Source organism: Rhodamnia argentea, chromosome 2 (genome assembly GCF_020921035.1).
Source record: "Rhodamnia argentea isolate NSW1041297 chromosome 2, ASM2092103v1, whole genome shotgun sequence".
Taxonomy (NCBI): Eukaryota; Viridiplantae; Streptophyta; class Magnoliopsida; order Myrtales; family Myrtaceae; genus Rhodamnia; species Rhodamnia argentea.
The window spans coordinates 1,253,177-1,268,397 of record NC_063151.1 but is presented as its reverse complement, the minus strand read 5'-3'; the positions used below and the strand labels follow the sequence as shown (position 1 = coordinate 1,268,397).

General features: G+C 41.7%; 2 protein-coding genes across 2 annotated transcripts; both read left to right on the top strand.

Annotated features, from left to right (window-relative positions):
• Nucleotides 1-316: 316 nt before the first annotated feature.
• On the top strand, nt 317-3,019 carry LOC115746343 (subtilisin-like protease SBT3). The gene has a single exon (XM_030682064.2). It carries the CDS (start codon nt 525-527, stop codon nt 2,832-2,834), a length of 2,310 nt encoding a protein of 769 aa, XP_030537924.1. The 5' UTR covers nt 317-524; the 3' UTR covers nt 2,835-3,019.
• Nucleotides 3,020-9,343: 6,324 nt separating this feature from the next.
• LOC115746371 lies at nt 9,344-11,266 on the top strand. Its single transcript, XM_048274967.1, is given in 4 exon segments — nt 9,344-10,035; nt 10,037-10,231; nt 10,387-10,572; nt 10,664-11,266. Coding segments are annotated over 4 exon segments (963 nt in total). The 5' UTR covers nt 9,344-9,738; the 3' UTR covers nt 10,949-11,266.
• Nucleotides 11,267-15,221: the final 3,955 nt, after the last annotated feature.

Below are 15,221 nucleotides of genomic sequence, written 5' to 3'. Positions count from 1 at the left end.
TTACTGGCCTTCCATTTTCCTATACAGCAGCAATCCGAAAGAGGGGTGCCCCCTCGATTTCTTTTCTATTATTGACTACTGTGTGGTTGGAGGAGAATGCATCAATCTCGCAGCTGAGGGGCAAAGAAAGGGATAAAAAAACGTAAGGAGGTACAAGAACGGAGACAAACCAAGTTGAGTATCGCTCAACATCAGTGTGACTTGATAGTGTAATATGGAGGAATCTATGACTGGTCTAATTTTCTCTGATCTTTCTTTTTCTTCTTCTTCTTTTGCCCTTGATCCTCTCTGTTTTCCCCTGTTGCGGTTGGAATGAGTCCATAGGAGATGGGAACAGATCATTCGGAAGAGGGTCCACCCCACCACGGGTCACTAAAACATGCGAAGATGCCACTTGACAAGTTGAGAGATGGATGGCGCGTGTTGAGGTTCTCCCTTGAGCCTCCCATGCTATCTCGTTCCCTATATAAAGGCACGAGCTTTCTTGCTGTGTCCCTGAAATCATCTCCCTTAAATTGCTTGCCATGGCTGTTTTTGTTCTTTCGCTCGTGACGAGGCTCCTAGCCCTGATCATCTTCTGCTTCGTCCCGAGTTTTGAGCAATCCGACAATTATATTATCCACATGGACTTATCCTTCATGCCCAAAGCCTTCTCCGACCACCATAGCTGGTACTTGGCCACTGTTTCGTCACTAGTGCGAAGTCCTCCTAATCCTAAAGTTAGAGACAGAGCTGGTGCCGTACCCGCGTCTTCTAAGCTCATCTACAGCTACACTCATGTCGTCCAGGGTTTCAGTGCTAGTCTCTCTCCTAGCGAGCTCCAGGCCCTTGAGAAGTACCCAGGCTACATCTCTTCAATGAAGGATTTGCCTGTGAAAGCCGATACGACTCACTCAACCCAATTCCTTGGCCTGAATTCTAATTCTGGGGCATGGCCTACTTCGGATTATGGCAAGGATGTCATAGTTGGGCTTGTGGATACGGGTGTTTGGCCGGAAATCCCGAGCTTCAATGACGACGGAATGACAGCGATTCCATCGAAATGGAAAGGCGAATGCGAGGTCGGGACCCAATTCAACGCTTCGCTGTGCAACAAGAAACTCATCGGAGCCCGGTCCTTCAACAAGGCCCTGGTAGCCAAAAATCCCAACATTACCTTCTCCATGAACTCTACTCGTGACACTGACGGACACGGCACGCACACATCCACCACGGCTGCTGGGAACTACGTCGAGGGAGCATCTTTCTTTGGCTATGCTCCAGGAACCGCCAAGGGAGTGGCTCCACGGTCCCGAGTGGCCATGTACAAGGCCCTGTGGGACGAAGGCGCATATTCTGCAGACATTATTGCCGCAATTGATCAGGCGATCGCTGATGGTGTCGATGTCCTGTCCTTGTCATTCGGCCTTGATGGCGTTCCATTGTATGCAGACCCAATTGCTATAGCCACATATGCAGCCATGGAGAAAGGGGTCTTTGTATCAACATCGGCGGGAAATGAGGGGCCTTTTCTCGAGACCCTGCACAATGGGACTCCCTGGGTCATAACTGTTGCTGCCGGTGACATGGACCGTGATTTTGGAGGAACTATTACTCTTGGCAGCGGTGCTTCGATTGTAGGCTCGACTCTCTTTCCAGGCGACCCATCCTTGGGTGAGTCTCCAATTGTGTTTCTGGACGCGTGCAACAATACAGACGAGTTGAGCAAGATCGGCCACACGAACATTGTTGTGTGCGAGGACAAGGGTGACAGTACAAGCGAACAGATCGACAATGTCCGGGGAGCTAAAGTTGCTGGTGGAGTGTTCATAACAAACAGCTCTGACCTCGAGTTCTTCATCCAGAGCTCATTCCCGGCAATCTTTCTGAATCCTACCGATGGCGAAACTATCAAAGCATACATCAAGAACTCGTCTGGGCCAACAGCAAGTATTCAATTTCGGAAAACAATAATCGGTACCAAGCCTGCTCCAAGCGTAACGAGCTACAGCTCCCGTGGCCCGTCCCTGAGTTGTCCAGTCGTCCTCAAGCCCGACATTTTGGCCCCTGGCTCGATGATCCTGGCTGGGTGGCCTCTAAACCAGCCAGTGGGTGTGGTGAACTCGCATCAGCTATTTAACGACTTCAACCTTTTGTCAGGGACATCCATGTCGTGCCCGCACATTGCCGGAGTGGCTGCTCTCCTAAGAGGAGCACACCCGGAGTGGAGCCCTGCAGCCATCCGGTCGGCCATAATGACTACATCATACTCAACGGATAGCACCAATGCCCCTATCAAAGACGTCGGCAATAACTACGAACCAGCGAGCCCTCTAGCCATGGGAGCTGGCCACGTCGATCCGAACAAGGCATTAGACCCCGGACTCATATACGATGCGACCCCCCAAGACTACGTCAACCTCATGTGCGCCATGAATTACACATCCAAGCAAATTCAAACGGTCACCGGGTCATCTTCCTTCAATTGTTCAGACTCATCACTGGACCTTAACTACCCTTCCTTCATTGCCTACTTTAGTCCAAACAGCTCGGGCTCTCCGACGGCTCAAGAATTCTTCCGGACGGTGACAAATGTGGGAGACGGGCCGTCAACCTACGTCGCGAAGGTGACTCCAATAGAGGGATTCAAGATCAGTGCCGCCCCGGATAAATTGACATTCAAAGAGAAGCATGAGAAGTTGATGTATAAGCTGACAATAGAAGGACCGAAACAGATGAAAGGGACTGTGGTGTTTGGTTCGGTGAGTTGGATGGACGACAGCGGCAAGTACGTGGTCCATAGTCCCATTGTGGCGACAAGCCTGACCTCGGAGGCATTGACGTCCAGAACTTGAATTATTTTTTTTCTGGTTTAGCATCAGCAGACGAAAATGTATTCGTCTTTTTCCTCTTTTTTCGAACTAATTTATGTAGAATGTAATAAACTAACGTCCTTTGGCTACGCGAAGCGTGTAAGTGGATAGGATGTCAAAATCATGCCGCACATCTTACTTGCTAAACAACAAAAAGACAGCTTTTGCGATCTGTCCGAAAGTTGCAGGTGCAGATCCAAAGTCCCATATCCACTGTTGCACTTCAATCACCAAGAGCAGGACACGCATGGTGAAGTCTCAAAGACCATGAAGTTACTTGGGTTTAGGACAGAAGATTGTCCAGATTAGTGAACGATGAGATTCTTGACTCATCACAAAACAGAGTGAATGGTGAGTAATCCATGCAAGTTTGCCTCAGCAAATCACGAATCATTGCCCACCAAACGTGATGAGACAGCCTGCCATTAGGCATCATTATTGAAGGATAGTTTTTCGTTACTCATGAAAGAGATGAAGTTAGCTCATGAGTTTTGTGAGGGAAATCATTGGATCAAGTGGGGGGGGCGAGTAATCAAGAAGCGCAATGAAAGAAAATCCGCTTCATCGATTCTTGTCTTGCTCTAAAATCTAATGCCATCAATTCCAATTACTCGAGCGACTTTGAACCATCTGCATCCTCCTCGTCCTTTTTTTGTTTTGTGGCTCTCGACAGGGCAGAATTCTATCGTTCCGTGTAAAAAAATTCGTGTCGGTAACTCTTATTAAGCGTTGGTAAGTGTCGAAGAACTGTTAGTAAAAGAAAACGATCGCTGACTTTCTTTCGGATAATTTATAGGTAACTTACTAATACTCTTAAGAAATTACTAACTTTTTCTATAGCTTGAAAATTACTCATACGGATACAGCTACCAGCTTTTATTTACATAACTTACTAACACTTCGAATTTATTGACTTTTACATGTAATTACAATCCGTAATTAGAGCGATTTGCTAACTTTTGTCACATTAAGTTACTAGCTAGTTATTAGATACCAAGTCTTATTTAAGTCACTCATCAAATTTTATGTTTTTTTATATGTACCACTTTTACTAAGAAGTTACCAACTTTTACGAAAGTTGGTTAGCAACATCTTATATTTACTAACTGTTCTTTAGATATAACCAATTTTAAATTAGTTTGACTTACCAACTTTCTCCAATTGTAGTACTACTTAGCTAGTATGGGGTCCTTGACATGATTATTTGTTTGTCTGATGTGAAGTTTTTTTACCGCTTACAAAATGCTTCGCTCACTAGCTCTTCTACGAAATTGCCGTCTTTAATTAAACTGTTTTACCTTCTTTTTTTTCCGATTAAATTACCAACTATTCTTGAATAACTAACTTCCATTAGAGTTACAAACTTTGTTTGATGACTGGAGGCAACGAACAGGGGATTCGTTGGCCGACGATGGCGGCGATGGCGGGAAGCGACGGCGGCAGGGGTCAAGGGAAGTCGACAGCTCATCGGCGGGGGTGAGCAATGGGCTGGATCTGTGAGGGAGGCAGAAGGGTTAGGGAGGAGATAGAGAATCGTGCGTGGGCTTTTTGACCTTTTTGGTCGAATCCGTGGACGCATTTGGGCGGCCTTTTTATACTCCATTTCTGGAATGGGCTGATCTTGGGGCCCGGGCTTCAAATTCCCCGAAATCTCGGACTTACCTGAAATGATTCAAATATTAAACGTAAAGCCCTTGATACTAAATAGTTAAAATCTGAAATAGCGATTTATCTTTACACTAAAATTCTGTTAATGTTAATAATACACCACGTGGAAATTAAACGGTATGCGATACATACGGATATGTTCGTCATTTTTATTATTGCAACAAAATCACAGTAGATACAAGTAATTTCATATCGACTTTTCATAAGATAAAGCCATGTATAACGAGAATGATCATCAACAAAGATTACAAAATAGCAAGAGCCTTCCATGGTAGGGATTGGATATATCATCCCCAAACATCAGAGTTAATGAGATCAAAAGGAGCATAATTCACTAAGATTAAATGGTAAGGCATGGTGCTTTCCCAATTGAAAAGGTAGACACTTATAATGGCTATTATCAACAACACCTATATGACCACTTGAAATCAAAGAACTTAATCTAGAGGAAGAAACATGACCTAATCGAGAATGCCAAGTTTTAGATGACACTATGGCAAGACAAGCAACAAAAAACTAGGGAATATTCAAGGAAATAAGTTCAAACAGGCATCTCACTATATGGCCTATCCCAATGATTTGTCTCGTTCATGGATCGTATACATGACAATCATGAGAAAAGAACCGAACATCAAAGTCAAGTTCACTTAATTCTCCTAATAAAATCAATTTTATCCATAATGCGAAGAAACCAATACCTAAAGAGCGGATATGGAGAAAATCAAGCCAAAAATGGACTCAAGACATCAAAATTCCTGGGTAATCGGTCTATGATTGTCGAGGCCAGTCGAAAATTGCTTGCATCGATCAGAAAAGTGCCCGGGTCAGATCAACATTGGTCAACTGCTAACGTGGCGACCTAATGTGGTGGATGATGTGATGAGCTGACGCGGAGGATCACTTTTTTTTTTTTTTTTTTTGAACAACAACGTGGAGGATGACTTGATAAGCTGACATAGCGAACGTGCATGTGGATGGCTTATGAGTGACCTCGGTGATGACACTAGCGGAGTTGCATGCACATCAAGCACGTGTAGCACATGGATCTCAGCCGCAATGGCATGTGGGACGAAGTTTGGCGTTAAATTTGTTGTAGAACGAAAAGGTGGATGGCAGTGTTTATTTTTCAAAACAAGCCACCAATAGTATCAAAACATTACTCAAAGGCGTTGGCTTGCTAGAGGGGTGTGACTCTTACTCACGGTAGTGTAGGGTAGGGCGTGAAAGTGCGTGTAGCGGCCGGTGGCAACGAAATTCTTAGATATGACTCTTCTAAGGGCAGTGAGTCTAGTAGTAATGTCGGTTTGTCGAAATAAGCAACGAGAAGAGTCAGAACAACACTCAAGATTTACGGGTTCCGTGGCAAATGGACTAGCGTAGCTAGTGCAACATTGTTAGGACCACCACCTTATAAAGACTCAATGCCACTTCCTTATACAATAATGGCTCTGTACTAAGTTGAGAATTGTGATGACGGAAAACTGTAGTAATTTACGCATTATTAAATGAATAGCACATGAACGACCTATTTAGGATGACTATTTAAAGTAGAAATAATCATGGCAACCACAAGCAACGGACATCTCTCTGTATCACATGTGCAATGAGAGAGAGAGAGAGAGAGAGAGAGAGGAGCTTCGTTAGTGGTGGTGTTTGCCTTGGCTGGAGGCCGCGATTGCTGGTGTACGGATTGGGCACGTGAAGCAGAGAGGGGTAAAGATAGACGGACGACTGGCGTGGATTGTTTTATGTAACATAAAATAAAGGAAAAATGCCACCAGAAATTTCGAACTATTAGAAATGGGAATGAGCGATTTCCGATCCGATCCGGTTCTCCTCAAGATTTGAAAACCTGACCCGATGGTGCTGGTTCCCAATTTCTTGAAACCGGAGATCGGACCACCGGTCGATCCGGTTCTTGGGCGGTCTAATGGAGTCAAACAAATATTATCAAGAACATTATTTTTTAAAAAATATTTTTTTTCCAAAAAAAAAGTGAGATGATAGAATTTTTGAACGCAATCTAATAACACGTAGCATTCAACATTGTTGGGTGGAGTCATGGCAATAGAAGTTGCAAAATAAACATGTGGTCCAAGTCTCAATCGCATGAGACCCCGTAAATGCAAAAATAAAAAATTAAAATTAAAATCGACCGGTTCGGTCTCGGTGGTCCGGTCCGATCCTGTACCTTTAGAATCGGGAATCGAGCCGTCTCCCTCTGGAATCGGGAACCGGACCACCGGTCCGATTGGTCCGACTTGCTCACCTTTACAAACTATGCCTATTGTGACATATTTATCCAAAGTTGTTTTGTGACACTAAAAATCCTAAAATTGTATTAATGTGACACATTTATCCTTCTCTTAGGTTTCGTTAAAAATCTCCGTTAAAATATGACGTGGCGCTTGCGGGGGGCCACATCTTTGAAACTAAAACTAATTTACTGTGGATCGCGATTTTACTGTTCATAATTAGTGTTCATCGTCTTCAATCTCGCCATCCCTAAGCCAAAACGCATTTGAAGCTCGCCCGTCGCTGCCCACTGCCGCTTGGACCTTCAAGAGTTTCGTCGTCACAGCTGGCCATGGCGACTGCGAGCTTCGAGGTTGAATCTGGCTTCGGAGCTGGCAACCACCATGACCGCTCAAGCTCGAAGCACGGGAGGGTGGTCGATCACTACAACAACCCTTGCAACACCGGATCCTTCGAGAAGGACGATCTTGGGGTCGACACGAGCCTGGTCGGAGCACCGGCCCGCGGCGACCTCATGAAGCTCCAGATCAAGGCGGACGAATCGTCCGAGAAGGTCATTGATGCTCGTTTCAAAACTTTCAAGTGTGGTTCAGCCATCAGCCATCGCTTCTTCCTCTGTTGGTGAGCCATCTTCTGCTTATGGAAAAAGCCACAAAAAACCCTAAACTATGCTCGCTGTGACACATTTATCCCAAACTTTTCTTTGTGACATAAAAAACCCTAAATGAGTTACATAACTCTTAAGTAATGGAAACCAAATCAAAACTAGGCTCCGTTTGTTCTGCGAAATATAAATGATTTGATAAACATTTTTTTTTAAGAACGACTACTCATGTCGTTTAAAAGAATTAGTCAATGAAAAAGAAAATTCATTGTCGATAATAACTTTTGTCTAAATATTTTATCGGATAATAAAAATATTTATCACTCATCCGCGAATCGAAAATATTTTATAAATTATTATTTTGGGCTAAATAAACGGAGCCCCTAAGGCTCCGTTTGGCAATGATTCTGTTCCCAAAAAATGATTCCAGTCAAAATCACTTTTTTTTATTCTTTCTATGGATGATTTTTTGAGAATCGCAACACGTTTGGTAACTATTTAAAATTTTTTTGGAACAGAACCAATGGGTTTAAAGTATCACAAAATTTTCGTTCCCAATTTTTCATTTAAATCAAATAAGTATATAATCACATTTGATTGCAAAGAATAGGGAAAATAATCAAATAGTGATTATGAAGCAAAAAAAAAAAAAAGCAACAAAATTTCCGTTCCCAATTCGTTTGTCGATTTGTCATGAGTATGTAGTTGTTTATATTGTTTGAAAAGTAATTCGTATTACATTTACAAAATTTGTCAAAATCATTTGTTTGTTATTATTTCTTGTGACTTTTAGATTGATTACTAAAAAGGAAAAAAAAAAGAAAAGGTCCTCATTGTGCAACCACCTATAGTTTTGCACTCTTGTAATTACACATCGTACAAGCTTACAAGACCTGCAACTCAACTACATTGATTTTTTTTTCACCTATTTTAACAATTTTTTTGTGCGTCTCGAAAAATGGAGAAAAAATGGAGATTTAGTTCGCGACGCGGAGGGTTGGATCCAGTCTTTAATAAAAAAAAAAAAAGATAAAAGTTGAAAAAACATAATAGGAAATAAAAAATACAAACTTAATTAGAATAAAAAATAAAATAGCTAAAAAATTAAAAAAAAAACATGCTTATTAGAGGTCCCTTAATATAAAAAAATAAATTAGATTTAAAAATTTTCTAAAAACTAATTTTTTAAATATATAAATTTAAATTTAAATTGAATTTAAAAATAGGCTTAAAATTTTACAAAAAAAAAAATAATTTAAAAAAAAGGGGGAGGGGAAGAATCAGGTGACGAGAATTTTTTTTCAAAATTTTATCTGTTTTAAATCTTAATTTTTTTTAATTATTTTTAAATTATTAAATTAAAAATCTAAATATTTTTTATTTCCCCCATTTCTTAAATTTTTAAATTTTTATTAAATTTACCTTAAATAAAATTTTTAATTTAAGAAAATTAGTTTTTAGCAATTTTTTAAGATTGAATTTTAATTTATTTTAATTTATGTAAAGTTGATAATCCACGTGGAATTTTTTTTAAAATAATACCATTTTATATGAAAAAATAATTCTAAGTATGATTGATAAGTCATAAGTATATCGTGCAAAAAAGTGATCCCCAAAAGTGTTCCAAAACATCATAATCATCTTTTTTAACTTTAAAAGTGGTCTAAATATTTTTTCGGATGAATCAAAATCATTTTTTTTTCATTACCAAACATGTTTCGATCCTTTTTTCTGAAATTAGTATGTTCAGCTAAATCACCGCCAAACCGAGCCTAAGTAATTTTGCTACGATCCGCCATAACCAGCTAGGAGTCAAAGGCATCTTGTAAAGAAAAACTCTTCTAAACCAACCATGGCACGAGCTAGGAAAGTCACGATAATAAATTAAAAAGCGCCAGTTTTATTTATTTGGGGGGCGACTATCTTCCCCATGTGGTGCGCGACACTCAATTATAGATGCCTGCGACGGTGCCAACTGTAACATTGCTGTCGGAGACAAAAGAGAGAGAAAGAGACAACAACCTCCCTCTTTCCTCTCCCCGAACACGGCGAACAGCCAAGACTCGCCACTCCCGGCGGAAGCTTTCTCTCTCATTCCAGTCTCTCCACCACTCAAGCCACCATTATTCCCCCTCTCGAGCTAACATCCCCATTATTTTAATCCCAACCCCAGTTGACAAAACCCCCCTAAATTAGCAAATTATAAACTTTTTGGCCAGTAAAATCACGCATATTGATCGCGTTAAAGTCATCACCTTCAATCCTCATCGTCACACTGAGCCTGAACTAGAGAGGGAGAGAGAGAGAGAGAGAGAGAGCTTGTGCGAGGCTGTCCACCCCGACACGGCACCTCCCAAAATGCACGCCAAGACGGATTCCGAGGTCACTAGCATTGCCCCTTCGTCGCCCACTCGATCCCCGCGCCGGCCCGCCTACTATGTCCAGAGCCCGTCCCGCGATTCCCACGACGGCGAGAAGACCGCGACGTCGTTCCACTCCACGCCGGCGCTCAGCCCCACTGCGTCCCCGCCCCACTCCCACTCCTCCGTCGGCCGCCATTCCCGCCAGTCTTCGTCTAGCCGGTTCTCCGGGTCGCTGAAGCCCGGATCCCGCAAGATCTCCCCCAACGAAGGCTCCCGGCGGCGGCAGGAAGGGCGGCGGCCACAAGCAGTGGAAGGATTGCGCCGTCATCGAGGAGGAGGGGCTCCTCGACGACGAGGACCTCCAGCGGGGCCTGCCTCGCCGGTGCTACTTCCTCGCCTTCATCATCGGCTTCTTCGTGCTCTTCTCCTTCTTCTCTCTCATTCTCTGGGGGGCCAGCAAGAATCAGAAGCCCAAGATCACCATGAGGGTCCGTACAGTCCATCCCACACTTGACATTTCCTTTTCTTATTTGCGGGGCTCTTTCGTTTGGAGCATTGGTGTAAAACTCCGAGATCGAGTGTCATCTTCACGAGTGAATTGCGTAGTCGGGATTTGATTGATTCCTTTCTTGGGTTTTTGCAGAGCATTACCTTCGAGCAACTGAAGATCCAAGCCGGGTCGGACAGCACCGGCGTGGCGACGGACATGATCACCGTGAATTCCACGGTCAAGTTCACTTACCGCAACACCGGCACGTTCTTTGGGGTCCACGTCACGGCGACGCCGGTCGACCTCACCTACTCTCAGCTCACAATCGCCTCCGGAACCGTAAGAGCCGACCCCAATCGAAATTCACAAGATTTTACACTCGGTTCACTTCGTCAATTAATTTCGATCATTTTCAACTGGGATTTCGCAGTTGAAGAAGTTCTATCAGCAAAGGAAGAGCCAGAGACTGGCGTCGGTGTCGGTGATCGGAGACCAGATCCCGCTGTACGGAAGCGGATCTGGACTGAGCACCTCGTCGGACATGCCGACCGTGCCCGTGCCCCTCAGCCTGAGCTTCGTGCTCCGTTCCAGAGCTTACGTCCTGGGGAAACTAGTCAAGCCCAAGTTCTCCAAGAAGATCGATTGCTCGGTCACCTTCGATTCCAAGAAGCTCAACGTGGCGATCTCGCTGGCCAAATCTTGCACATACAGCTGAAAAAAAAAAAAAAGGTAGAAAATTGCGAAGGAAGGTCGCTCCTTTTTATTTTTTTTTTTTTTATTTTTTTTTTAACTTCTTGAGGGGTTTAATTACAGCTAAACGGGCAGGTCAAGGGTAGTTCGGGCAGGGAATAGGAGACGCGGTTTCGGACTTTTTGGCTGCCCGGAGTGCCCCGAGAGTGGGGGAAAGACGCGAATCGGTTCTGTGGGCCCGGGTGTGACCTGTGACTGGGGAGTGGTGGTTACTGTTCCTTTATTATTATTTTTTTGTCTATTCTTTTCTTCTATATATGGCGATGATGAATAATTATTTTTTAATTAAAGATATGTGGCCGGTATAAATTACGCTGTTCACTGGAAAAAACATTGTCTTATTGCTTTTATAATATGTCACCGGTTTATTTTAGGTACAGAGGAGAAGTCAAATGGAGTTGTTTGTTTGTTTATTTGTTTAAGAGAATTTTCTCATATTGATTTTACCCTAATTGTCTGGCTTTCGTAATCGGACATCTAGGGCCTATTTGGTAACGTTTCTATTATAAAAAAGTAATTCTGATTAGAATCAATTTTTTTGATTTTGTTCTATGGATAAGTTTTAGATAATCAAAATGCATATGATAATTGCATAAAATTTCTATTCTCGGAATAGAAACACGTTTGATAATCGCACAAAATTTCTGTTTTGGAAAATAATTTATTTTCCCAATTTGCCATTTAAATCAAATAATTATATAATCACATTCGATAACTTTCCTTAGGCCTCACAAATGCAATCCTCTTGCATCGTGACATCTCTTTGGTCAAAATAGGGATGTTTCGGATTTGTTCCTTAGAAGGATAATACGCTAAAATTATTATTTTTCCATGTTTCTCTTGAGACTATGCTTGACAAAAGATATAACGCTGATTATATTTTATTGCTCAGAATGAATAAAATCCATCATTGTCACATAGGTAGCTTAGTTTTATCTTAGATACCACACCGATGGTCACTAATGCAACATGGTACTTTACCAACAAATCGGGTAAGGCTTAGGAAAAATTGAAAGGAAAAATCACTAAAAACAAGATTGGCTAGTTGGATGAATTTTCGGGATTTTTTGGAATGATTTGCCCATGAGGGGAAAAATCATCATTTGGGACAAATTGAAAGGAAAAATCTTCAAAAAAAAAAAAAAGAAGAAGGATTGGCTAGTTGAAATGACCATCTCTTAATTTTTGGATTTTTTTGATTTTTTTCTTAGATTTTTTTCCAATTTTTTATGGATTTTTTAATCATTTTATTTTTGTTATTAATACCCGAAAATTTTAATTAAAAACATTATCCAGACTGGGTCGGGTTGACTGGGCTCACGCCTCGCGGGCGCCGACAAAAGTGTTTTGTTTTTTTTAGAAAAAATTTTTTTTGTTTCTTATTTTTTATCCAAAAGTGTTTCCGGGAGTTTGCTTTACCAAACATATTTCTGGTTCTTTTTTATTCTGGATAATAGAAATAGAGGAACAAAAATGTTACCAAACATGTTATTAATCTCGCTTTGGTGGCAAAGCCAAGAATTAAAATAGAATAGGACGAGATGTGATAAGAAATTCTCTCCGACTCTATATCCTATGACTTGATTGCTGCTTCACTGTATATGAGATTGGATATTGAAATTGTCTCGATCCTACCAAGGTGGTTTCCCCAAGCGGGCTGTGCGCGGTCCCTCTTGCAATGCAGTGCCTAATTCTAGCGCGGGCTCTCCCAGCTCTACCGATCTCAACTTGGTTTCTCGATTATTTAAGCCATTTCTTCTATTATTCTATTAGTGGCTAATTATGAGCAAAGTAAGACGCGGGAGCCCGCCTCAAGTCGAAGATTTGTGGGACTTGATTACCTTAGATCCATCTAACGCTCCTCTGTCGGTACCTTTTTCTGTATTAAAAATATTCCATGTCCATGCGTAAATGCTCAAGCAATAAAAATTAACTCAACCAATAAGAAAGCATAGACAGCGCCAAAAAAGGAAAACAACCCGACCCGTATCGGACGACATTATACAATGCCTCGTTATCAACTTAGAAAGACGGAAACTGAACACGACGCGAACCAACAATCATCTTCCTACCCCGACCCGTACCCAACCAGCGCAAGCCCTTCAGCCTTTGCCATGTATCGGAGCTACTCGAAGTGGCACCAGCAGCGCTGAAGGTGAACATCGATGGGGGTCACACACGGAAGAATCTCGATGGAAGGAGCAGTAGCATGTGGAGGCCGTGACTCCGGAGGGAGATTTGCTCGAGGGATTTGCGCGAGCTGTGAGGGCCTCGTCCGCTCTCCAAGTTGAGACCTTAGCTTGTCTCCAGACACTGGACTATTTTTTTTTAAACTAAACTTCACCATTCAGTCAGACAACTCCACTTTGATAAGCCTTCTGTCCAGTACTTTGTCACTGCTCTTGGGAAGTAGATACTCTTGTCACCGGTTGTACAGTCAGGTCTTGCTGGCCCATTATAGCAATCTAAAGACAGCCCACTGTATTAGAAAAACAAGTAGAGTAGCCGGTTTGGTTGTAATGGCCCTCAGATGTACGGCTCCGCCACAAAATTGGATGCCTAGTCCCCCTCTCCCTAGAAACGATCGGTTTCCGGACGGTGCGATTCTCACTCAGGAACCGAGAAACTGAATCAGAGGAACTGGTTTCCCAATTTCTAAAACCGGAACCGACCTACCTGGGAAAGAACCAATGAGGTGGGGACTAGTGAAACCAACAGCTTTATTTTGTCTTTACTAGGCCGCCCCTTCCCTTCAAATTCAATCTCTCCCTTTTGGTTCATTCTCGGCCAGCTCTGGTTCCTTTTTCATGCTGGCCAAGATCAACCTCTCCAATCTTTTACCTTATCAATTACCCGAAGCTATTACTAATGTTGTTATCTCTATACGGAAATGGTGCCGAGGACGCCGAATTTGGGCGCCCATCGCCTTTTGACAAAGCCGTAATTGCTGGAGAGAGAAATTTCGATTTGTGCTCGTCGTGATGATTATGTAAGTTTCAGCGATCGGCCGACGATTGTGCTGTGATGCTATGACAAATCCGTTCTTATAGAATGAACGAGTCTCTCAAGCTATACCAAGTTGATTTACTTTTCAGATTTGCATCGGATTGTAACGCTTTGCGATTGGATTAGTCTTGAAGTTATGTATTTATCTTTTATGGTAAATGAAAATTTTCTTTTGGCAAAAAAAAAAAAAATTTACCCGAACCTATTTGACCAAAAATAAATAAATTACCAGAAGTTCCATTCTTCTTTATGCCAAGAACTTTTGATTTTACTTTTTGCCAACAACTCCCCCAATTCAGCCCCCTTTCGACTATGATTTCCTGTGTTGGCCGAGGGGGTGTTCTCCGTAGGAATCAGAATTTCCTTTTTTTCTTATTGAATGAAGGAAAAATTTCACCAATTTCTTTCCTTCTCCGCTTCAACAAGAGTTGATTACTTTTCGGCTCTATTTGTTTCGTGAAAGAAATAATTTAAAATAAATATTTTTAAAATAATCAATTGTAAAAGTTCGTTCGGTAACTTTTGGGCTTTTCACATCACCACTCTAAAGAGCTTCGCAACATTCAGCAATCGAAAATGGTGGTAGTTAAAGCAAGCTAAAATAATTGTAAACCGCCCCGAGTGTATCTTGTCCCATAACCCTTAGAAATTACACATTTTAAGTGCCATATTACTCAATTTCAATTTGAGGTTACTTATTCATGCGGAAAAGGAATAATCCCAACCGTACAAAGAGTTAGTTTATGCATGCACTCATAGGGATGAGCAGTTTCAGGGTTGGTCCATATTTCACTTAAAATTTGAAACCTACCATGTTAGATCCAGCTCCTAGTTTTTAGAATCTAAAACCTTCCACAAGCATATCTTGAAATCTAGAACCTACCATGTTAATCGGTTCCAGAGTCAGATCCAATGTCTACCTTAGAACTGGCCTTTTTTTGTTTTTAAAATCTTTCCTTTTTTTGTTTCATTCTTAGTTAAGTAAAAAAAAAAAACAACAAAAAACAACAAAAATCCTCACTTGTCAACAACAACAATCCATTAGATGAACATGTAAAATAAAATAAACAATAAAAATTTCAAAACACGTAACATAAAACCTAAATTATAGAACTTCAATCCGTAATCATCCATGAAAAATTGCTCCAAATTATAACCACCTAAAATCTGAAGCAACAAATATAATTAGTAACTTATTTATAGTTTTCAATAAAGTTGCTATTGGTTAAACT

Bases quoted from the DNA above. Each gene is read 5' to 3' on its own strand.
- LOC115746343 (XM_030682064.2), top strand. From the start codon at position 525: ATGGCTGTTTTTGTTCTTTCGCTCGTGACGAGGCTCCTAGCCCTGATC.